This window comes from Lytechinus variegatus, chromosome 2, assembly GCF_018143015.1.
Source record: "Lytechinus variegatus isolate NC3 chromosome 2, Lvar_3.0, whole genome shotgun sequence".
Lineage (NCBI taxonomy): Eukaryota > Metazoa > Echinodermata > Echinoidea > Temnopleuroida > Toxopneustidae > Lytechinus > Lytechinus variegatus.
Genome location: NC_054741.1, coordinates 35,890,638 through 35,915,323, shown reverse-complemented (window position 1 = coordinate 35,915,323; position 24,686 = coordinate 35,890,638). Strand labels below are relative to the sequence as shown.

At 39.1% G+C, this 24,686-nt stretch overlaps 3 protein-coding genes and 1 pseudogene across 3 annotated transcripts; 3 read left to right on the top strand and 1 right to left on the bottom strand.

Moving 5' to 3' along the window:
• The first annotated feature begins 315 nt into the window (after nucleotides 1-315).
• LOC121407967 (putative nuclease HARBI1) lies at nucleotides 316-14,386 on the top strand. Its single transcript, XM_041599248.1, has 6 exons — nucleotides 316-403; nucleotides 8,625-8,688; nucleotides 10,719-10,935; nucleotides 11,663-11,949; nucleotides 13,184-13,332; nucleotides 13,951-14,386. Exons 2-6 carry the CDS (start codon nucleotides 8,644-8,646, stop codon nucleotides 14,303-14,305), a joined length of 1,053 nt encoding a protein of 350 aa, XP_041455182.1. The 5' UTR covers nucleotides 316-403; nucleotides 8,625-8,643; the 3' UTR covers nucleotides 14,306-14,386.
• Nucleotides 1,885-3,015, top strand: LOC121406795. Its single transcript, XM_041597665.1, has one exon. It carries the CDS (start codon nucleotides 1,885-1,887, stop codon nucleotides 3,013-3,015), a length of 1,131 nt encoding a protein of 376 aa, XP_041453599.1.
• LOC121406794 lies at nucleotides 3,261-5,879 on the top strand. The gene is made up of 3 exons (XM_041597664.1): nucleotides 3,261-3,489; nucleotides 4,328-4,539; nucleotides 4,683-5,879. The coding sequence occupies exons 1-3, from the start codon at nucleotides 3,261-3,263 to the stop codon at nucleotides 5,877-5,879; spliced, it is 1,638 nt and encodes a 545-aa protein (XP_041453598.1).
• Nucleotides 14,387-15,731: 1,345 nt separating the features above from the next.
• Nucleotides 15,732-22,853, bottom strand: LOC121406793 (annotated as a pseudogene).
• Nucleotides 22,854-24,686: the final 1,833 nt, after the last annotated feature.

Here is a 24,686-nt window from a genome sequence, read left to right as displayed (position 1 = left end):
GGCGATGAAATTGAAAAGTCCTAAGAGCAAACTGTGACTCCTAACAACTCAAAAGTTCAATCCGGTAAAGAAACGGATATAAACACAAAGGCCGTATTCACAAAAGAAGTTTAAACCATGGTCGAGGTTTAAACCCCCTCTAAGGTTTAAATTTAAACCACGGTCTCGATTTTGCTATTCACAAAAGAAGTTTAAACCGCCGGGGGGTTTGAACTACGTCATAATTTGGTTTAAATCTAGACTGCTCTTTGGGGTGGTTTAATTTCTAAGCGCGTGCGCAATATCGACTTGTCCTACTTTTTCATCAAAATTGGCGCCGAAATTTGGAAGATAAATTTCGTCCAAATCCGCTGTATGATCGTGTGTGATAGTGCCTTTTAGTGGCCAAGTTCAAGCACAAATCGTAAGTATATCGTTATATTTCCGATGCATATTTTCATCCAATTTCGTATTTACATTATATGCATACCTCGTATCTTTTTAAAATCAATAAATTGTCATTCGAAAAGACCATGACATTGTTGTTTTTTTACGTTATCGCAGCAGTGTCTTAATGCTAGTCCCATTCGTTCACTTTTTTGTGTTGGACTTGGAAGTTATACACGAGTTTCGCCCGATCCCATATCGCGATCTCGCCTCGCACAAGCCAGGTCAGGGTTGAAAGTGTGATCTCAATGACAATGTAACGTGGACAAAGTGAATTTCAAACGAATTAAATGAATGATAGGGCCTATTATTAGTAACTTAAGAAACCATGGAATATGATGATTTGCATTCCATCTTGGACCTTGACTGACAGAAGCTGGCACAAAAATTGGCAGCCGTCTGTTTCACAGTTTCAGAGTTTTTTTATATTTAATTTAACTCCTCGTGAGTCGTACACAGCTCAGACGGCTCACTTACAATGCATAATCCTGATAATACTGAGGTTGTCATGGTTGTGGCGTGCTAATTCAACTGAGTCTGACTGAGTGAGAGTCTGACTCATAGTACATGTCATTGGAAGCAGGAGACCGTCTAGACCAAAAGCTTCAGTCTCTGTATTTTGGTTGTTCCGCTGAACTGCGTTGGCTCACTCACCAATACATAGACTGAAAAGCTTGGAGGCCCGTACGTACAGACAACGTATTTTAGCAGTAACGTTAGATCTAACAGCGGAAACCCGATTTTCCGATCGTTTTTTTGTACATAAAATGTCATACAATGAAAAATAAATCACTTCCATATTTACGAAAAAATGTTAAAAATTCAGAAATATCGTACCTTAGACCTCAGTTACCGATAATTCTCTTGAAATGATGATCGAAACATCGTCATCTTCAATCCTTTCGTTGGTTAACGTAAGTTGCCATCTTGGATGACATCATCATCATTACAGACGTATTTACCAGTCGCTACCTATCGCGATTTGTGCCGCTGCTTTGCACTTGGACATATTGATGTGCGTGCGTTCGGAACTTGTCGCTCGCATTGATTGGCCAAGATATCGAAAATTTAATCGGAAAGCCTTGATACAAGCACAACTCGTTGACGGCTGCCATATTTTCCTCTCCGGCAGAAAGTCAAAAAATAAGGAATAACCCGGGAATAACTCATCGGTAACGTATATTTTCGAAATAATAAATAATGTATATAGTATTTACTACACTGCGCTATACTTACCTATACCATCTCATCAAATTGCTATTCGTTACCCTAACTCGAATAGCCACCGGTAAAAAACTCCCCGAAAAAGGCTAACTGCATTCAGGTAGCCTGGGAAACCCGTCACGGAACGAGACCCATAAAACCCGGTCTCCGCATATAAGCCTCCTCTTTCGTTACCGCGACGTCGCTGAGTAAACGTTTAGCCACCGCGCTTCAGTGCTTTTCTTTTGAATCACGATGTATGAAGAAATAACTGACATGAACATTAATTCCCAAGCCTCCCCAAATCTCAATCAAGGGGAGAATAACTCGGTCAAGACAAAGCCGAGGGTCAATATTTCGGCCAAGACAAAGCCGAAAAATAATGATAAGGCGGCCAAGACAAAGCCGAAGAACAAGAATCCTAACACTAATAACCCGGCCAAGACAACGCCGGCTAATACCTCTACACAATCAGACACCCAGTCCCATAGGCGGGAGGTAGACAAGGGTATGGATAAATCGGAAGAGACTGTTTACACTCCTTCCGATCGGGGTAGCTCCTCATCAAAGAATAGGGCGGGCAAGAAGAGGCCTCGCGATGACCACTCGTGTTCTCATGACAATCAGACTCAAAGTCTTGACCCACTACAACCCCCTGTAATTCAGAAAAAGAGCCGACTGGCCCAGGATTGTGACAGGTCAGTCCATTCATTGCCAGACCCCGCCGAGGCGGGTAGTTGGATCTTGCAAGCCTTGCAGGCGGCCCTTCCCCAGCGGGCGCCGCCATCGACCCTTCCAGACCCCGACCCTCTGGATTTGCTTACCGCCAGCCCGGCAAGTAATAGACAAAGTCGCCCGAGACAACGGTCTAATGAAGACTCGACTCATTCTAGACGTAGAGAGAGGTCTAGATCGCCTCGTAACGGTCGCAGAGTGGGGGCTAATGATAACTCGCCTCGTATTAGCCGTAGAGAAAAAGTATTTTCCATTGTGGGAGAATCTGATTCGGAATTTGATTACCACCGACCTGTTACATCTCGCAGAAGAGATTGGGGCGATTTCTCACCATCTAATTCTAATAGCAGCCCCGCGCATTCCCTCCAAGCTGCCCAGCATATGGGATTCGAACGAGGACAATCACCATTGGGGGTACGAGAGAGTTCTGACATACACGAACGCGATACTCCGGCTAGTGGGAACAGGCATCAGTCAGCCCTGATCTTGACTAAATACTGCCCTCAACTTCGGGCCGAAGACAATACTAGTAGCGAAACTGAGCGAGAGAAGTCAATCTTCCGCCTGAACTCGTCCCTTACTCGTTCGGACGAAGTCAGTCCGGCGATCAAGATGGATGCCCCGTATAAATCCTGCTTTTTCGGGGTCTAGATAAGCAACACTCTCGGCTTAAACCGATCAGTAAAGAAGTGTCGAGGGATTATCGATTTGCCGCTCAAGACTTTGAGGATTTTTTGTGCACACCTTCGGTCCCGGACGTTGCTTTCCGTGTCGGGGATGCGGGAGCGAGGAAGTCTAGATCGGGCCGTAACCCTCTCCGCGGCTCAAGCTACCGCTCAGCCGACTATCAGCTTGCATCGCTGGACGCGGCCGCCCGGAGCAGTATGAGACTCGCGATGTACCAGGGGTGCCTGTTAACCGCTCTTAGTGAGGCTGAGCGGCTTGGAGTCTCTACCGGTGACAAAAACTTATTGTTAGAATCACTCACAAAGATTGCTGATCTCCAGTATGAGCAAGCAGCAAGATCAACTCTACGATGCTCGAGGGCAAGAAGAGCCAAAGTTTTAGATGCCCTCAAGATTGAAAAGGAGGCAGCAAGACTGCTCAATAAGCTCCCTTGTGAAGGTAAGGACTTGTTTCATGGACATTTTCAAGATGTTTTGGATGAGTCTATTTCAGCCAGCACCACAGCTGACAAGACTTTTTATAGGCTCTCTTCGAGTAGACCTAGCCCGCCAGGCACCGCTAATGCTAGACAGGGCCAGGCCCAGAGACCCCCCTTTGCTAGCTCTAGCTCCAGACCCCAGCCCCAGGCCTACAATGAACATAATGGGTCATCCCTCTCCTTCCCTCGCTCTGGTGTTGACGCCAGGATTGAAAGGGGCCGCGGGGAAAGTCATAGGAAACCTCGGGGTGGAGGTCGGGGCCGCCAGGCCCACTTTCAGCGCACCGAATTTAGGGCCCCCACTCAAAACCGGGACTTTTGACAATCAAACACTAGTCATTCCCCACCTTCAGCAAGTCCCAGTAGGGGGAAGACTTTTTCTTTGCTTACAGAACTGGGAAAAGATAACCAAAGACAAATTTGTTCTAGAGATACTAAGATCGGGATACAATCCAAATTTCCCAAGAGTAATTCATCCTTCCCATTTTCGACAACAGACCCCCATACCAAGGGATCCTTCACGCTGACAGGCTCTCCAATCAGAAATACAGTCTCTACTCCACAAAGGAGCTATCATAACAGTCCCAGACCACAAGTCCCTCATCCTCTCCCCCGTTTTCCTGGTAAAGAAACGCTCCGGGGGTTTTCGCATGATAATCAACCTAAAGAAGATAAACAAACTCCTCCCAGATCAAACATTCAGAATGGAGTCCCTTACAACCATCCTACCTCTGATAAAACCCAATCAATGGGCAGTCACTATAGACCTCAAAGACGCTTATTATCATGTTCCTATAGCCCCAGAGGCCTGCAAGTTTCTGGGCTTCAAAGTAGGAGACGTTTGTTATCAGTTCATAGCCCTTCCGTTCGGCCTAAAGCCTGCCCCAGGGATATTTTCCCGACTGGTGAGAGTCCTCGCCGCAGAGTTAAGAAGGCGAGGCATTACTATCTTCTGTTACCTGGACGACTGGCTCCTCCTCGGCCCTTCCAGGACCTCTCTTGCCTACAACGTAAGCGTTGTCCGAAAGCTGGCTTCGGATCTAGGTTTTCTGATCAACAAAGAAAAATCAAGGTTCACACCAACAAGATCACCAGAGTTTCTAGGGGCGATAATATCCATCCCAAACTTAATAGTTCGCCCTTCCCCTCACAGAATAAAGAAGATCCAGTCAGTAGGTGCAGAGCTCTACTCAAACTCATGCTCGCCAGCCAGAACTTGGCAAATTTTCCTCGGTCTATTAGCAAGCCTAGTGGATCTAATCCCGCAGTGCAGACGACATATGAGGCCACTACAACTGCACTTCCTGAGACACTTCAGGCCCAGAATTCACCCCAGGGACCATCTTGTTCCCATGACAGATGCGATGATGCATGCAATTCATCTGTGGTCAGCATGTCGATTTCTGAACAAGGGAAGCAAACTCAGAACCCAAAACCAACCCTCACCCTAACGACCGATGCTTCAAAGCTGGGTTGGGGAGCACACATGGGGAAATTCAAAGCCTCCGGCCAATGGCAAGAAAGAGATTCAGCACAGCATATCAATGTTCTAGAAATGAAGGCGGTTCAACTGGCTCTACTTGCCTTCCTCCCCCAAGTTGCCAACCAGTGCATTCTGGTGAAATCAGACAACAGCACAGTGGTCTCCTACATAAACAGGGAAGGAGGGACAAGGTCATCTACTCTTTGCTTCCTAACATTGGAAATTCTAGCATGGTGCCAGAACAATCACATAACCCTAAAGGCTTGCCACATCCCAGGGAAAGAAAATTACATTGCAGACTTCCTCTCTCGGGGAAGTTATCTCCCATCAGAATGGCAACTCAATCTCACCATAGTGGAGAGAATCTTCAGTCAGGGCGACCAGCCTCAGATAGACTTATTTGCATCAGCCCTGAACAAGCAGCTCCCGACTTATTGCACGAAACATCAAGATCCCTTAGCCTTTGCGACAGACTCCCTAACAATCCCTTGGAAGGGGATCCTGGGTTACGCCTTTCCGCCCTTTCCCATAATACCTCAAGTGCTGGAGAAAGTGAGGAAGGAAGAAGCTTACGTTCTCCTCATCGCACCTTGGTGGCCGAGGAGACCATGGTTCACAACACTTACAGATCTCCTAGTGGGGACTCCCAAAAGACTACCCCCACTGGTGGACCTCCTAAAACAACCCGGGACGGACACTTATTACCCGAACCCGGAAAGACTTTGCCTAACACTCTGGCCCATCTCAGGAAATCAGCAACTAAAGCGGGCCTTTCGGAGAGAGCTGCAGACATGGCCTCTAGATTCCTGCGATCCTCCACCAGGAACACTTATGATTCTAGACTCCAGAGATACTTCGGTGGTGTGACAGTTTACAGATTGATCCAACCTCTGCCTCTTTAGGTAAGATAGCAGATTTCTTACTTCTACTATTTGATGAAGGTTTATCTGTCTCCTCCATAAGGGGTTACAGGTCAGCCATAGCAGCCATTCATTCAGGCTTCTCTAATGGGGAAACTATCTCAAATTCAGTTGTCCTTGCCAGGCTAACAAGATCCTTTTTCTTACAGAATCCTCCTCGCCGAAGACTCTTCCCCAAATGGGACCTTCCGCGGGTCCTTCGGGCCCTGGCGAAACCCCCCTTTGAACCCATGCATAAATGCTCCCTCCTTGATCTGTCCATTAAAACAGCCTTCTTGTTGGCTATAGCTTCAGGTCAAAGACGTAGTTTGCTTCATGCACTCACGGTAAGGCCGGGTCATATCCGTTGGGAGAAGGGCAGAGTCCGCCTGATCCCTAGACCAGGTTTCCTAGCTAAAAATCAAAAAGAAAGCTCTAAACCTTGTGAAATTGTTCTTCCAGCCATTAACAATCTCTCGTCAGTTTCCGAAGATAGGTTATGGTGTCCTGTACGTGCTTTGAAGTGGTACATTGATAGGACTAAATGTATTCGCACTTCCCACCAACTTTTCATTAGTTCAATAGAACCTCACGGCCCTGTTAGTCCAATTACAATTTCCCGATGGTTAGTACAGGGGATCAAGTCAGGTGGAGGGGACGCCATATTATCAGGGTCCATTAGAGCCCACGATACACGGGGCATAGCAACATCTTGGGCGCTTTTTCAGGGTACCTCTATAGAGGAGATTCTCCAGGCAGCCTATTGGACCAATTCCAATACCTTTGTATCTTATTACTTATCCGATGTTATAAGCCGAGACACAGGTTTTGCCTCGGCGGTTCTGTCCTGTCCTAATCGTTCCTAAACTATTTCCAGTTGATATATTTCATTAATGAGGTTGATGTTATTTTTACCCCTCATTCCTAGGGTAGCTTCTCCAGTTGGGAGACTGCTCCATTTTATAGTCTATCAGTTTCTTTATCGTTATGATATCATGTCTGGAAAGGGTCTCATTTCTGCCCCTCCTCCAGTTTTTTCCGTGCTATTCTAGCAATTTGATGAGATGGTATAGGTAAGTATAGCGCAGTGTAGTAAATCAGAATGCTCAGTAGTGAGCATATTATTTACTAACAAGCTATACTTACCTATAACTCCCCACCCGTCCTCCCCTGCAGACTTCGCCCCTCCTTGGCTACGAAAGAGGAGGCTTATATGCGGAGACCGGGTTTTATGGGTCTCGTTCCGTGACGGGTTTCCCAGGCTACCTGAATGCAGTTAGCCTTTTTCGGGGAGTTTTTTACCGGTGGCTATTCGAGTTAGGGTAACGAATAGCAATTTGATGAGATGGTATAGGTAAGTATAGCTTGTTAGTAAATAATATGCTCACTACTGAGCATTCTGATCAATAGAAAGATTAGAGTCTAACGAAAATAGTGGACCTTCGTCCAAGATAATATAATGTCATTTAGAATCTAAAAGAAGTAAAAAATCTGGACAAAACCCGTCCGCCGAATTGTCGGACCAGATTACACATGAAGGCTCGTACTGACACATTGCCGTCGGTAAATGGGGATTACAGTAAAATGTCAGAAATTGTTGAATAAATCCCAGAAACGACGGTTATTCCTGTCTAGAGACCGTCTAACAAATGGATAGGCCTAGCTATGTAGTGTCGTCATGGTCGTAATTCAATTTCACGACGTAGCCGGCCTAAAATGATAACGTCGTGTAGTAATTCGAAATACCACACCGTCACACGACGTAATTATTTTCGTCGTGTTGTATTTGTAATTCAAATTATTACAAAACGCAATTCCTAATTACCATGATTACTGCCCAACGATTTAATGTCATACTATACTGTTTTAATGCTAGTACTTAACTTTGCTAGTCCCATTTATGTGTTGGACTTGGAAGTTATACACGAATTTTGCCCGATCCTTCATATCGCGATCTCGCCTCGCACAAGGGTGGAAATTGATCTCATACTATGACATTAAATCGTTGGGCAGTAATTAGGAATTGCGTTGTGTGGTAATTTCGAATTACGTTGTGTGGCATTTCGAATTACTACACGACGTTATCATTTAGGCCGGCTACGTCGTGAAATTGAATTCCGACCATGACGACGACACTACATAGGCCTATCCATAATATTTATTTTCCGGGGGGGGGGGGGGGAGTCACTCAACATGAACTGCTACCCATCCGTGTCTGACACCCTCAGAAATGCACCCTTGGTAACTTGATATTATGGACAAAAACTTGGGGCTTATTCAAATGATTACTGATTGATATATTGCTTAGTGATGATGTGTAGGCCTAATATATTGAAATCACCCAGCCATGACGAGCTAGCTATAGATTTTGTGTTGATTCATTTAAACTGCAATATCCCCCTTCCATGTTAGCTACTACTGTAACACAGGCTAACAACTTGCCTTGCATCTAGATCAACCTTCTTTTCTGGGGGGGGGAGGTGATGTCAAGTGCTGTGATCATCTGAAAATTAATAATGCCAAATAATTATGGCCAATATGGGATTGAGATCTCAATGCATTTTAAATTTTTCATTGACAATGATTAATAAATGTTAGCTGTCCTAGTTTCTTTATTTTTGTTGCAAGAGAATGATGAGATGCTTTATATGAATTGTTTATGCCTATTGCCTTGCATGAATTAATACAGTATCAATTTCTTATTGTGTCACAGATTTGCAAACATCATAAACATGGCCTATCTTCGTCACGTTCGTCGTATCCGAAGATTGAGAGAGGTATGAATATACAAGTCAAAAGAGGTTTTATTTCATTGGTTAAATTAAATTTGTGTTCTGTACTACCAAGGGCCTTTTCACATGTTAATCTTGAATCATCATTGTAATGATTGCTGTTGTAATTGTGATTAGCGTTCATGATTCTATTCATGTTCTAGTTTCATGCGTCCTAAATCTTTGTTAGCCTTGTAAAAGGGCGGTTACATGTAGTATTAATCCTCTTGATCATATCAAACCATTGCGTCCCTTGGTTGCAATGAAAAGATTTTGAGACAATTATTTTTTTTTATAAATGAACATTAAATAAAGATCAAGTCCACCCCAGAAGAATGTTGATTTGAATAAATGGAGAAATATCAAATTAGCATTATGCTTAAAATTCATCAAAATTGGATGTGATTATAAAATAAGATTAAGGAAGTTACAGTACATGGTCTTTTAGAGTTTCGCTTATTTTTCACAAATAGTGATATGCACAACTCAGTTACATGAGACAGTTGAAATGCCCCTCACTATTTATTTTGTTTTTGTTCACCTGCACTAATTCTCTTTAAAGGACAAGTCCACCCCAACAAAAACTTGATTTGAATAAAAAGAAAGAAATTCAGCAAGCATAGCGCTGAAAATTTCATGAAAATCTGATGTAAAATAAGAGAGTTATGGCATTTTAACCCTATCTAGTCCTGGGTATTTTGAGAGTTCATATGGCCGGGGGGGGGGCCTCCCAGGCCTTGGAGGCCCCCCCTAAGATATCGACCACACGATCGCGCCGAAAATTGGCACGCGGGTTGCCTTGGACATAATCTACAAGATTTTACAAAGTAATTTATTTCATGCAAATCACTATTAAGTGATTATGCTAATTTATGCGTAATTAGTATGCGAAATCATACTTTTTCCTGTTACTCCCTAAATAAAGCTCCAAATGTACTAACTTTTGGTATAAAAATTTTTTGTGGTGTTCTTAGCAAGCGTACATGAAAAAAATTGCTATATCAAATGTATTTCATTGTTTTTTCAACCTTTTGTTTTTCATTGTTTTTTCAATGAAAATTGTTGGGGACTCTTCTGTGATCATAAAAAAACATGAAATGAATACATTTAGACCAGCAAAACTAAATATAATCATACATTTATGAATTTTGTTTGAAAACACAATTTGCATTGACTTTGTACACGAAATCACGTTTTTGAGCAATTTTTGGTCTGACATGCACTTACATAATGTTGCGTAAATTCGGAACCACTTACCCGGGTGACGCAAAATTGGTCTCCAAAGTTGCGCAAGACTTGGAAGTAAAAAGGCAGCGTGCAGCACAGTCAGAAAATTTTGTGCAGCGAAAATATTGCGCGATTCTTTGAGGGAGGCCTCTGAGGCCCCTCCCCCGGCCTAGATAGGGTTAAAGTTTCCCTTTCATTTCACAAAACAGTTATATGCACATTTCGGTCAGTATGCAAATGAGGAACTGATGACATCACTCACTATTTCTTTTGTATTTTATTATATGAAATATCAAATTTTTGATTTTCTCGTCATTGTCATGTGAAATGAATTTTCATTCCTCCCTGAACACGTGGAATTCCATTATTTTAACAATTTGTGCTTCAGGCAAGGAGGTCCTAATCGTCAAATTCGTAAAAATTAAAATATTGTTTAATTCAAACTATACAAAACAAAAGAAATAGTGAGTGAGTGACATCATCGACTCTCTCATTTGGACATAACTGGCTCGTTCATATAAATATTTTGTTAAAAATAAGCGAAATTTTGAAATGTCATAAATTTCTTATTTCATATCCAATTTTGATGAAATTTTCAGCGTCGTGCTTGTCTGACTTTTCTCTCTTGATTCAAATCAACATTTTTTCTGAGGTGGACTTGACCTTTTAGAACTTCCCGATACCCTGATCTATTCTGGTCCAAGTTTGGAATTCATTGGCAATCTAGATCTATGAACTCATGTATTAACATTATTTGAAAAAATTAAAGATATTGCTTTAACATGCAACTTTCCCCTATATGTACACAGAATCCAGAAGGGAGACCACAACGAGGTCCACGGGACCTGAAGGACCCTTTTGAATTGTATGATGAAGAAGCATTCAGGATCAGATATCGGTTTTCCAAGGAGAGCGTCATCTACATTATCAACATGCTTGAAGCAGACTTGAAGAGGAACACAGAGAGGAACAATCCTCTACCTGTCAGTCTACAGGTTTTGACAGTTCTACGATTTTATGCCGTTGGTGAGTAATTGATGTACCATTGTTATTAATAACACCAAAAATTTATTTTTCTGAGCAAATAAAGATTGCTGTCCTATGTATATTTTAAATGCTAATAAATCTTCCATTGATTTGAAATTGACAGAAAGTGCCTTCTGACCAGTTGTGAAATAATGAGGCTTTACAAAGGCTTACACTTATCTTGTAATTATATTTACTTAAGGTGAAAATGTGAAGTTTGGTCATAATGACATGGGCTTCACTTTGTCTCGTCTTTCCGTTAATGCCCACAATCTTTATATTGATTATTATGGCATATGAACACCAAGATTGACTTGAATTTTTGCCGGGACCGGCAGATGCAATGCACCAGGTAAACACCCCACTCTTTGAGGAATAGTGTACTGTTTTTAATGTGCATAGGTTGAGACTCTCCTATTCACGGTACCAACATTTGCGTCCTTTACGATGGAATGTTTTCCAACTGCGTTCACACCTGCACTGAATAGAGTGGTGAGGCACGTTAACACACAACGCTATAGTATAAGTATCATATTTTTTTGTGATAATTAGTTCTTAGATTTTGAATAACTTTTAAATAGGGCTATTAAATTGCTCAAACTGTGATCTTAAAGTCAATATAAGGATTAGTATTATTATTATTGCCGTTGACATTAACTATTTTTAGAGTAGTGCCATTTAGTTTGTTTTCCGAATGACGATTTGATCTCATTTCTTTTCAACATAGGATCTTTCCAGAGGATGCACGGTGATGAGGCAACAGTATCACAGTCATCTGTCAGTAGAATGGTCAAAGATGTGTCAGAAGCTATTGCAAGAAGGAAGAGGCAATTCATGACCTTTCCTGCAACGAGAGAAGAAGTTGAAACAACCCAGCAGCAATTTTACGACTACTGCAGATTTCCAGGGGTCATTGGTGCAATTGATGGGACCCATGTTTACATCCAGAGTCCTGGTGGTGAAGAAGCCTTGTACTTTTTGAACAGGAAGAACAGATATTCCGTCAATGTACAGGTAAGTAAATTTGTATTTCCCATCCGAAATTCCAACTTGTGGGGAAAATCAAATTAATTTTCAACCAAATAGTTCCAGAATTATGTGAATAATGCAATATTATTTAGGCCAGCTCAATTACTTTTTTTGAAGCTCGAAAAATCTGGACTGCTCCACTGTCAACACGTGAACGAGCTAAATATTGTGGTGGGAGGGAAGGGGGGGGGGGGGCGAGGATGAAGAGCACCCTGAAACGCTTAAAATATGAAACCTTTGAATAGCCAAGAGGTGTTCGAAATTAACAGAAGCAATAGAAATGCCAACATGCTACACAATGTATTATAAAAAAAATGATTAATGGCTTCCTCAAATGAATGTTTGTTAAATATGTTTCTGCATTCGTTATTGAGATTAATGTTTAAAAGTAAACCGGGCATGGTGATCAGTGGTAGAGCGTAGGCCTCATGAATGCGAGGTCGTGGGTTTAATTCTCAGCCGAGTCATACAAAAACATTTCCACACATGTACATAGTCTTTTTGCCAGTCATTAATGAATACATCAAAAATACAATGAATAAGAACACCATCTGTTTGATCCTCCATAATAGGGTTATCGAATGCTAGATTACACAAAATCCAAGGAAATCAATAAGCATTTAAATTTCAAATGCAGTCGGGTTTTTGTATTCCCTTCATTGTAAAATTATTAACCTAACATGTAATTCCAGGTTAATAGTTGATCAAACTTTTTTTTAATGTATTTATTTTCCCCTTTTTTTGTGTACCGACTCCCACACACCACTCTGCAAGGTTCTGGATGCCACAAGTGAATGCTACCATTTGAGAATCCCTGATTTAGGCCATATACATGTTTCAACACTAGATTGCAATTCTTGAATAGATTATTATAGATGTCATCTATCCATACCTTTCATTTCAATATTGCAAATGGGATATTACAAAAATTACATTGTCAATGATTATGAAATGGTCATTTAAAATTTTAAATGTTTGGTCTTTGTTGAGATTTTACATATCAGTTGAAGAATATAAGTGCAAGGAGACTGACTATTATTTGCCAAGGCTCATTTAAATTCATATGTAGGGAGGTAACTGCAGGCAGTTGAGTCAAATGACACATTCGGAAGAATATGTTGCAATAATCAGGAAAGGAAGTGCAGTTAAATTTCCTGCAAAGCTTGAAGTTCAATGTACATGTAAATGTGTGATTCACATACTTTTTCAAATTTTATAGGTAGTTTGTGATCTTGCTGGGAAAATAACAAGTATTGTGGCAAGGTGGCCTGGCAGCACTCATGATTCCCGGATTTTCAATGAGAGCTCACTGAAGGAACAGCTGGAGGCAAGGGCAGATGGTGCTGAGTGGCTTCTTGGAGATAGTGGGTATGTACATTGGTAATTAAGTGTATTCCTTTCTTAAGAACCTACACCAAAATATCTAGTTTAATTGTTGTAATCTCAATGACTATGGAATCTGAATCTGAACTAATGAAGCTTTATTATTGAGATGCTACAGGCACCCAAACTGTGGCACCCCCCCCCCCCTAATTTATTAATCTTGTAATTCATATCCAATTTTAATATATTTTTTTTTCATGGAAAGAAAGGGATCCATTATTCCTACTCCAGTAAAAAGAACCGACTTCATCAGCATAGTTTTCTTTGACGGAAGGGGGGAGGGGGGATAAGATATTAATGTGGTTTACTGAGAAAGGACAATAATTTTATCATTAATTCATTACTACAATAAAGTAGAATTAATTTGACCATTTTGGATTCAATTTATAAGGTTTGAACTTCAGATTTGGTTCTCTTATTACTTTGTATTTGTGCAAACAGCTGTGGCCAGCTAGAATAAGAAATGGATCATAATTTTTCAAATATCTACCGTATTGCTTTGAAATAAATCGCGTAGAGAATTTAATAATTAGTGTGTCCAATTCCCTACTTAAATATAATAGAGACTTACATGTACTTTTTTTCCTTCAATTTCCATTTCAGGTACCCATGTCTTCCCTATCTCATGACCCCTCTCCTGAATCCTCAGGGACGTCCACAGGTACGCTATAATGCTGCCCACAAAAGAGGGCGTTGTATTATTGAGCGGACCTTTGGTCGTTTGAAGAGGAGGTTCCCTTGCCTCAATTATCTCCGCTTGAAGGTGGACACTACATTTGCAATCATAGTGTCATGCTCGGTCCTGTGGAATATCTCTCTTGACCGGCGCGAGCCAGATATTCCAGGACCCGAGCCTGAGGAAATGCCTCCACTTGTCCACCTTCCTCCTGGCCTCCACGACGCTGTCGCAGGAAGGCTCAGGAGAGAGCAGATAATTGAGGATCACTTTAATCGTTAAGGCATGTCTGTGTATGTATATACATATAGAAGGTAATTTTTCTTTCACCTGCATAGCAGAGCAGAGCTGCCAAGTAGTACTGATTTTCCGTATTTAGTACTGAAAAATGAGAAGAATACTGATGGTTTCATGCAAAATACTGATTTCTAAAGTTTCAGTCTTATGTGTTGTCCTATGGTATTTCTTTGAAAATACTGATTTCCTTGCCAAAATACTGATTTTCAGCTTTAAAAATACTTAAAAGTTCTTTTTCAGGTTGGCAGCTCTGGCAGAGCGAGACTAAAAGCGCTGCTTTTCTGATCTGACAACGGCGGCTTTGTCAACATTAAAATCTTATCCAATGTTAATTTTTGGTGATGTCATAACTATGAAAGTGCATGAAACAGACATGAGAGGAATCAAGGATCACTTATTGTTTTGCACAAGTCTTAGGTCATATGATCAACATAAAAAAAAGGTCATTTTGGGTCAACGAACATAGCATTTTAATGTCTTATGAGTGTTCTCTTTTTTGAGTACATTTAATAGTTTTTGTCTCGCTCACCAGAGGTGAAGGCGAGACTTAGGGATCCAAATGTCGTCCGTCCGTCACAAATCTATTGACACGTAACTCCACAACCGTAAGTCGCTTTTCAACCAAACTTGGATGGTAGATGGACTTGGGGGACCTGCATGTTATGCTGCAGTCGGAGGTCACACAATCAGGTCAGAGGTCATTTTCAGGTTAACATTAAAATTTACGTGCAAGGCTCTTCAGGCAAGTGTTATTCCATCCCAGTCATATTACAATGAAGCTTCGATACAATTCTTTTGCATGCCCTCGCGAATCATAATATTTCTGGTTATTTTCATACGTGGGCGAGACACAAAATCGCTTTTGCCTTGTCTGTGTCATCACTGCTGCTTTATTGATTCGCGTTATGCAGGCGAAACTGCTAGAGGCGTTCGATTTATCATGGGAAGGGCAGTGATTTTTTTATCTGAATGAAAATGTTTGAAATCTAAAACTTAACTATCCTGAATTCTATAGTGCAAATTTTATGCTTTTTCCATATTAAATATTGCTTACTTTGGTACATTAAAACACTCGCACCTTTGTGCAAATTTTTTTTTTCATCAGAATTTACACTAAGAAAATATCACAGACATGCCTTAATACATTAAAGTAAAGTAGCCACTCGGGACTATCTGCTCTTCCTCCAACCGTTCCTTCAGTAGCTGCAGAGGATATTTGGAAATCATGAAGCTGCCAAGGTACTTGTTATTTTTCCAGCAAGCAAGGTTTTCATGCAGCTACATTTACATCTGAATTACATTCTGAAAGATTGGGCCTTTGGTTCAGGGGGGGGGGTGCCTCCATCATGAAAAGTTGTTACCAAAAGCATTAATTTATTTAAAAGGTTATATGCCCATCCCCTTTCCTTGATAACTAATTACTGTATGACTTGTATATTGGTTAATCTATGTTTATGGGTGGGGAATTTAACTGCTTCGAATACAGAATATCAGGATGCAAGCAGGGAAAAGAATACTCAAGGGCTACGGATGAATTTGCCCCTGTACTGCCGAAAAAGCCATGTTAAACTTAACAAGAAAAGCCCCCAAAAAATCTCATAGGGTCCATTGTTAACTGTACATGTATTACAATACAAAAGTGAAAATTATGGCTTGTCCCCAAAGTAGTCCTGCAAAAATATTGATTTTTTCCCCCCTCTGATTGGTCATTTTTTTATTTATTATATAATGGCTAGTTCACAAGACAAGGAATAAAAAAAGTGAAAGCTGGAAAGAATATATAATACATAATCAGAATAAATAATGAATATGTATTTTGATTAACATGGAGGGCATTCAAGTTGTGTAATTTTCCTATTTAGAATGTAATTCAGAATGCAAATGCAGTTGTATGCTACACTGGGAAACAAACATCCTACACAAAGAGCGGTATCCTGTTGTTCTTGTCAAGAAGTTATTTGACTCTTCCTACCATGACTCTGTATGTACACATATCTCATCAATGCACCTTGTATGCCTGGTTAGCTGCAGTACTTGTAAAATTGTCTGTTGATCTGTATTAATTTCTTCTTTCAATGTTTGAAACATCATGATTGCTTCATCCTCCTTGCATTAGTTTTCTACCGTTTTTGATCACTCTTATAGCTGTGATATTGATGCCTCATCATAGTGTCAATCGTAGAGCTGTCATTACCTGTAGTATATATTTTTTTGTGTTCCTTTCAAAAATATCTTCAAGCATGTTGATGATGTAATGTACTGGTACTTCTTCATCATACAATTCAAAATAATAATTGTGGAAGCCATCATTTCTTGCATTTTTCTCCCGTGATATGCAACTTTTAGTCTAGTCTTAGGAATTAGGAAATATAAAATTATTGAACGTTCATGTGCATAAGGTACATAGACACAATGGCAAAGAAATAAATTAATAGCAACAAGATCATTAACAGTGTCTGAATTCCACTTTATTGAGGTTTGTTTTATGCATAATATATATTTCTTCAATTTTATTGACATTGGTGGTCTAATAAATATATTTATATATATATATATATGCACTCATAAAAATATATAGAAGTCTCCTTACAAGAGATGGCATGTGTGATTGGAACATGCTCTCTGATAAATAATTTTCGTAAATGAAAATTTTGATGAAAGAACTTGTATGTAAAATACTTGAACTTTCTAAAAGACAAGATAAGGAGCATTAAAAGATACTGTTTCAGTTAATGCCATTTGTGTCAAAGGGTGGAACTACCTCTTACAGGTTGAGATCTGAAGTAATTTCACATCAAAGTGAAATAAACAAGAAGGATATAAGGAATTTATAATTAATGACAATGTAAGGGACAAGTCCACCTATTAAAGTAAATGTTCAGAAGAAATATGAAGAAACCAAAACAAATGAAAACACTGCAAAGTTCATCAAAATCAGAGATGAAATAAGGCAGTAAGGATTTAATCCTCACAGGAAGAAAGAGCTGCCTTGAGCTTAGCTTCTTCTGTTCTCTTCTTGACTTTGAGGATTTCCATGTTAAATTCATGTTCAATTCTCATGTATTCGAGGCGTATTTGGTGTTCTTCTTCCGCCAACTCAACCAGTCTTTCTTCACTTGAGCGGGTTGCTTGTTTGGGCCCGGTGTTGTGGTGGGCATTACTTGTACATCCCCTCTTTAATCCGCGAGACTGCGGCTTTGGAGTTCTTTCTTCATGACTAGAAGAGAACATCAAAATGCATATTTAGAAATGTACCTCTTGTTTATTAAAAGAAAAGGTCATCGTCATTATCTTTGGCTGTAAAAGGAATGATAAAAATGTATGTTTATATGTATACATGTATATACATGAAATGTATGGACTTGAATGAATTTTATTTAACATAATTAATATTTCAGAATCATATGTCGAACTGAAAGGATATTGTTAAAGTCTACTGTATTCTACATACTAATTAAATGCAACATGTACATGAAATCGGTATATTGAAAGTGATAACCCTGCTGAAAAAAATTTAATTCTATGACAGTGATATGTATGTTCATTTCTATATCAGAGCAACAGTTAGTGATTTAAAATACCTTGAAAGGGGGCCTTGCGTGAGTTGCGTCACTCCAGATCTGATCTGACTTCCTTGTGAAGTTGAGCTTGACGAAGATGACCTATTAATTTTAAGTTTTGGAATGAAAATATTTCATTATAGAGTAATTTGAATCAGCAAATGAAAGCTCTTGCACATCGTTTTATCAAAATTGTATTTAAGTATCTGTTATTTATTCAAATTTTTCTTGATTTAAAAAAAGTATGCATGTGCACCTGCATAAGTATAATTGAAAATGATGATCCAACTATTCAGATGGAGCAGTTAACATGTTTTTTTTTTTCAATTTTGAATTCTCGTACATAAGGATAAATATTGAGAATTCATAAATACTTTGAAATGGGTAAATTGATGACTGTAGATACAGTCTGTGTTACTAATTCATATTTCATAATCACTGAAGGAGTATTGTTAAAAAAATCTATTGTAATCTAAATACTAATTTATATGCAACATGTAGTGAAATTGGTATATTGAAAGTGATGAACATGCTTAAAAAAATAATTCAATGTAAGTAATATATTTGTTCATTTCTTATAAAAAATCAGAGAAACAGTTTGAGAAATCTGAGAGTTAGTGATTTGAAATACCTTGAAAGGGGGCCTTGCATGAGTTGTGTCACACCAGATCTGATCTGACTTCCTTGTGAAGTTGAGCTTGATGAAGAAGTCCTATTTCAAGTTTTTGAAATGAAAATAATGAAAATATTTCATTATAGAGTAATTTGACGCTAAAAAAAAGCTCTCGCACACCATTTTATCAAAATAATATATAGGTATCCTTTATGCAAATATTTTGTGATTTAAAAAAAGTATGTATGTGCATAAAATTATAGATATAGATGATCCAACTATTCAGTTGGAGAAGTTTGCATTTTTTTTTAAGCTTTTGAATCTTCATACATAAAGATAAATATTGAGAATTCATAAATAGGCGTACCTTGAAATGGGAATATTGATGATTGTTGATGCACTTGGGACTGGGGTTGAATCATGAGATTCAGCTTCTGATGGTGAAATCGCCCTATTTGGGGAGAAAGAAAATTAAAATGAAATGTAATGTTTTCTTTAATAGTCACATGAAAATTTATTTATACATGAATGTATTTATTTCAAATTTGTTAAAGGAATAATTCATCTCAGAAATTGAATTTACTTGCAAGGATTGCCAACAATCAGTTGCAATTAGAAAGTAAATGAATTCACATGTATATAATGTTATCAATGTGCACATGTATTTCAATTTCCCATTGAATAAACATGAAATGAATGCTTCAATACCTTTGTTCAAGGAATAATCTTGTTCAAGATGTTTTGTTTGACGTGTTGATGTTGTACTGAGTATTAAGAGAAAAAATTCTAAATATCAGCTGAGAGAAAAATTCTGAATGAAAATTGTAGGTTGCCAAATTTTGTTCACAATAATTATAATTATATTATGAAGTTTGACATTATTTATACCTGACATGAAACCATGGTAAGAACTAATATTTTATTTTTCTTTGATTTCCCAGTTCCCACCTTCCCTATTAATCTTTCAATATAAATGAAATGCATTTGGAAAAATTATTAATTCAGAGATTCTAAAAAAAATGATACAAGAAATTGGGTTCACTTGTTATTAGTACATATTGTTTTATTTTTAGTATATATGAATTATATTGATCAATCATTTATAAGTGTGTACAGTGTTGTGTGAGAGTGTTTTGTATTTGTTAAAATTTATTTTAATAATTTTTCAATTCTTTTTAGGAGTGGTGTACAAAGAAAATACTGGTATTGACAAATACACCTTCTTGGTGAGCTTTCTTTTTTTCATGTGCCCTTTCAAAGATTTTAAAGAAAAATATAAAGATCAAATTACCTGGTGTGGTCCACAGTGTCAGAATCCAACTGAGGTCTTTGGAATTGATCCTCGATGCTATTTATGGTGGAAAAAGAAAGATATACGTTGGCATCCATTGCATTATTTTTTGATGATATTACCCATCAAACATGATATTGCCACAAGGCCTATCCGCTGCCCTTTATAAAAACTTGTACATTTAAAAATTATTCTTGTTATTGCATTTAAAAATATTTATTTTATTCATGTTTTTAATAACTTTTATTGATAGATGTTTTTTTAATTTGGGGTGGGGGATTGGCCTTTTTTTCAAGGATTGTAAATAAAGCATAAAAATATTGGACCATTGATAATTGGTATATAATTTTCTTATGCATGGATATGACAATTTAAATGACTATCTCTTGCAAAAAAAATCCACTTAAATCGCAATCATGGCCATATGCAGCGGGGACAGTCACCCCTCCCTTTTGAAAACCTGGTTAAGTATTACTAAAAATTTTAATTAAATTAAATAAAAACTTGCACAAATCCTTTCAGATTGCTTTCGAAAATTCAAAAGCTCCCTTGCATTCAAATAGTTTTTTACGAGAAATTGTATGTAAAAGTGTCTTGACACCGGGATTTATTTCTTCGTATATTCGTGATCGCACTGAATGCAATCAACCCATGGACCTCCTACTCATTGCAAATTTTATAAATACTAAAAAAATATTTAAAATATTAACTAAATACATACAGGCCTGTTGCCATAGGATTTAAATGAGGTCCGAGCAGCACACTACAAATGTTAGTCAGCCCCTTCATGATTTTATTTTGACTCTAAGCTCAATCTTGGGCAAAATATGTCCCTACCCCACCTTCTCTTCATGATTTTTTTTAGAAGATCTGCCATGGGCAAGAAGGATTCACCCCACGCCCCCCCTCGCAATTTTTTTTTTTGATTCTCAAGCTGGGACACATCCTTCGTAATATTTTTTGGGGTCCTTCCGCAAATTTTCAGGGAGTTCAATTTCACCCATGTTGACGTACCCCATTTTCCTTTGAAAATTAAACATTTCAAAATCCCCCACACTCCACCCCCCTCCCATTTTTTTTTAGACTCCAGCTGGAAAAAAAAATCCTTCTTTCAAATATTTTTTTGGGTCCTTCAATGAATTTCAGGGGTTCAATTTCACCCACAGGATGTTCCCTATTTTCCTTTGAAAATTAAACATTTAAAAATTCCCGCCCCCAAGTCTACCTCAGCAACTGGGAATAAATTAAGATAATTGATCTCTTTTTTTTCCATGGAATAAAATTCATGAAGCTGTTTTAGGGGGAATTAAAAAGAATGAGCATGTTTTAGGGGGAATTAAAAAGAGTGAGCGTTTAAAAACTTATAATAAATTCTTTTTACACACTCTTAAATCAAATTTTCTAATCAGCTAAGGATATGAAATCACTTTTAACTCGGTCATCATCTGTATTTTACCAACGTTGATAACCCCCCCCCCCCAGGAAATTCTTGATGATTCATCACTTCAGCCTCTCATTAATGGGTAATGTTCAGACGTTCCTCATGATTTATTATCAGTAATGCCATGGATTTGAATTGACGTTAATTACTTTCATTATGATGGAGATAGTGTTTTTTTGCTTTTTGCTTATTTTTACTCTGTCTCTCTCTCACTTTTGATGGACATTATAATAGGCTTTCGTGAAAAGTTCATATCTACTTTTGATTTTATCATTTTACTTCAAGTTTAGAACAAACATGACGCTCTGAATCGAACTCAACGTTTGGATTCTGCGCAATGGATGTATATGCAAATTAATTGTTGAACTTCTGCTATAAAACTTGACAACTTTGCCTTTGGCCGGCCGGCTGGCTGCTAATTTACTTTAATGTAGGCTTCATATTTTACGAGAGCGACATTCTACACTGCCAATGTAAGTAGTTATTTGAGAATATTCTTCATTCTAGCAACTAAAATGAAATTCTATGATATTGTGAGGAAATTTGCCAATTCATTAGATCATCGAACCCGGGACTATAAACCCTAATTTGGCAGTGATCGTCTTCGTTCGACAAGCTGAGTCGGTGGCATCCCGAAGACAGGCGAAGTTCCGGGCGACCAGCTCGTTCGCTAGCGGTGGTGTTAAAATTCATAACATGGATTGCAATGGATGGGACTGAACTCGGACGAGTGACGATGAGCAGACGATCGTGATTTGCCCAAAGTTTGAAGTTTAATTTTACCCAATTTTGTCGTTTTGAAATTTCAGACAGCATTTCATATTTATAAAATATTCATTTTGTTTGAGCTGATTATAAATGTAGTTCTAGAAAATGTTGATTTTAACCATAAAATGGACTTACTCGGTGGCACGACCCGTTGCCATGGGCCGAAGCGATCCCAATGCCAAGTTTTCTGCAGCGATTTCATTGTCATCGTCGTATGGATTCCTGTATTGCTCGAAATCCATTGGGCACAGCTCCTTCACCACCATACTAAAACGACTGGGCTCGGGTGGAGGTGGACCTCCGCCAGTCTTTCTGCATTCTTTGATGAAATTTGAGTGTTCTTTCTTAGCATTGATTCTCATTCTTTTCCACTGGTCTTTTATTTGATGTGTGCTCCATTTATTACCGTATTTGGAATGGAATGTACTGGCTAGCTCATCCCATGCAGCGGTTTTTTTTCAAATTGCTGTTGTAATCAGTCTTCCTACAGAGCAGAACTTCCCTCCGGTCAGTGATTAGTTGGAGGAGGAGGTTTCTTTCGGCTGTCTGCCAGTTTCCCTTTGCTCTCTCCCTACCAGCTACAGCACACCTAGCCTCCTCCATTTTGGATGTAGCAGACAGCATCTGACCTACTGAGCATGCTCAGTAGGAAAAAAACCATGGTTTAAACCATGGTCTAAATTTAGACCATGGTTTAAACCATGGTCTAAATTTAGACCACGGTTTAAATTTAGACTGTGGTTTAAACCATGGTTTCAAGAAACCATCGTTTGTGAATCAGACCATGGTTTAAACCCCCCTAGGGTTTAAACCATGGTTTCAAAAAACCAGGAGGGGGTTTAAACCCAGGGGTGGTTTAAACTTCTTTTGTGAATACGGGCCAAAATATGTACAGGTATGTTCCCAGATTAAAAGAAAATAATTCTCAACTGCGAAGCGTTCTTTAAGAGCTATATGAAAGGGTTAAAATGACAATTATAAAGATCACAGCTAAAGAGTCCAACGAACAGATAACAAAAATACAGGAAGTATGTTGCACAAAACAGGTGAATTGAGATAAAAGATGCTTTCCACTCGACTCCATGAAGAAGAATGCTAACTTGTTAGAAATTGGATTTTGCCCCCTCCCGAAATTACCACGTCAGCTAACGCGACGTAGCATTTTTAGCAACGCCTCCTTGTGATGTCCGAACTACCAAAATTCGCAACGCCACATTTTTTGGGTCACGCCTCCTCGTGAAGTCCGAAAAAGTACCATATTTGGCATCGCAACATATCTCCACCAGGGCAAAGGAATTCGCCTGACCAGGCCCCTTCCTTGTAAACACCTGTTACGTACCGCTGGCGAGATATGTTGTTGTCCAGCTTGTCTGACCTGAGATAACCTCTCATTAACTCGCTTTGCGCGTTAAGAGGTATTAAGCGCTATTATTATTTTCAATAGAGGTAAATAATACCACGAAAAAATACGTCAAGTTTCTTGACATAAAAGGCAAATTAGAGGTTAGGTGGTATTTTCTTATCGTGCCTAAATGGGACTGTCACACGTGAGTGCGTTAACCAGTAACACCTGAGCCTCGTAACACAAAGGTTATGATTAATCGCTTAAAGTATTTGAAAGAGTAATTCTAATTGGTTCCTATTCAGTGAACTGAGCAAAAAATGTGCCCGCAATGATTATCTTGATAGGCCGTTTCATTTAACGAATATTCGGCAACCTTTGTGTTACGGGCCAAGGACACCAGATCATTGGCCCTGGACATTTTAAAAAGGCAATCCTTCCCGTTGTTTCACATACATGCGGGCTGCAGACGCGACCAGCTTCCCATTGACACCAAACTTATACATGTTATCCGACGATTACGCAGATGTCAAGGTCTGAATGCCCGAAATCTAACGATTCTCAAATTCTGAGTATGCTTCGGATTCTGTTCGAAGATCCTGGCAGGTAACGCTCTGCCGTGGGTGAAGTGACGTAATCAGATGTTTTAATAATGATAATAATAATAACGCAGTTCTTGTATAGCGCATATAACATTATTTCACAGCAGCCTCCTCCGTTTCCAACCTGATATGTAATAATCTTGAATATAATTTTTGTACAGGAATATTTGAAATATGTTTTGTTACTTATATATGTCAACACGTACAAAAGAAACTGTAATTGTTGAAAATGGAAATAAACGAAATGAAATGTCATAAAGTCCCTCTGCGATTTCAAAGGACTTCGATATACCCTGGCTTTAGCCCCACAGCCTTTTTCAGCTCGGTGGCATTTCAAGGAATAAATTCTAGCCAGGTACTTATTCATCTCACCTAGGTTGAGTGCAGCACAATGTGGATGAATTCCGTGCTGAAGAAAATTAAGCCATGGCTGGGATTCGAACCCACGACCCTTTTTAAGTCAGAAGACTAATCCACTGGGCCGCAACGCGCCAGCGCCGATGTTCATATACCTATGGATACCCATGGATGATAATGAACAAAGTATTCAACTCCAATTCCTTCTCCTCTTTAGGTTGGCCGAATCATGTCCTGGTAGGTCAGCCTCAAACTGGTTCATATCTCCAATATTTATCCAGCCTTTTCTCGAAGATGTGGACACTGGGTGCATTAACTAATTCATTACTTAGACTATTCCATCGTTTTCTCGTTCTTATGTAAAATTATCACGTTTGTTATTGACTGACCTC

Coding starts and splice junctions, on each gene's coding strand:
- LOC121406795 (XM_041597665.1), top strand. CDS start 1,885: ATGTATGAAGAAATAACTGACATGAACATTAATTCCCAAGCCTCCCCA.
- LOC121406794 (XM_041597664.1), top strand. CDS start 3,261: ATGTACCAGGGGTGCCTGTTAACCGCTCTTAGTGAGGCTGAGCGGCTT. Junction 3,490..4,327: donor CAATAAGCTCCCTTGTGAAG/GTAAGGACTTGT, acceptor ATGTTCCTATAG/CCCCAGAGGCCTGCAAGTTT. Junction 4,540..4,682: donor GGACCTCTCTTGCCTACAAC/GTAAGCGTTGTC, acceptor TTCCCCTCACAG/AATAAAGAAGATCCAGTCAG.
- LOC121407967 (XM_041599248.1), top strand. CDS start 8,644: ATGGCCTATCTTCGTCACGTTCGTCGTATCCGAAGATTGAGAGAG. Junction 8,689..10,718: donor GTATCCGAAGATTGAGAGAG/GTATGAATATAC, acceptor ATATGTACACAG/AATCCAGAAGGGAGACCACA. Junction 11,950..13,183: donor GATATTCCGTCAATGTACAG/GTAAGTAAATTT, acceptor CAAATTTTATAG/GTAGTTTGTGATCTTGCTGG.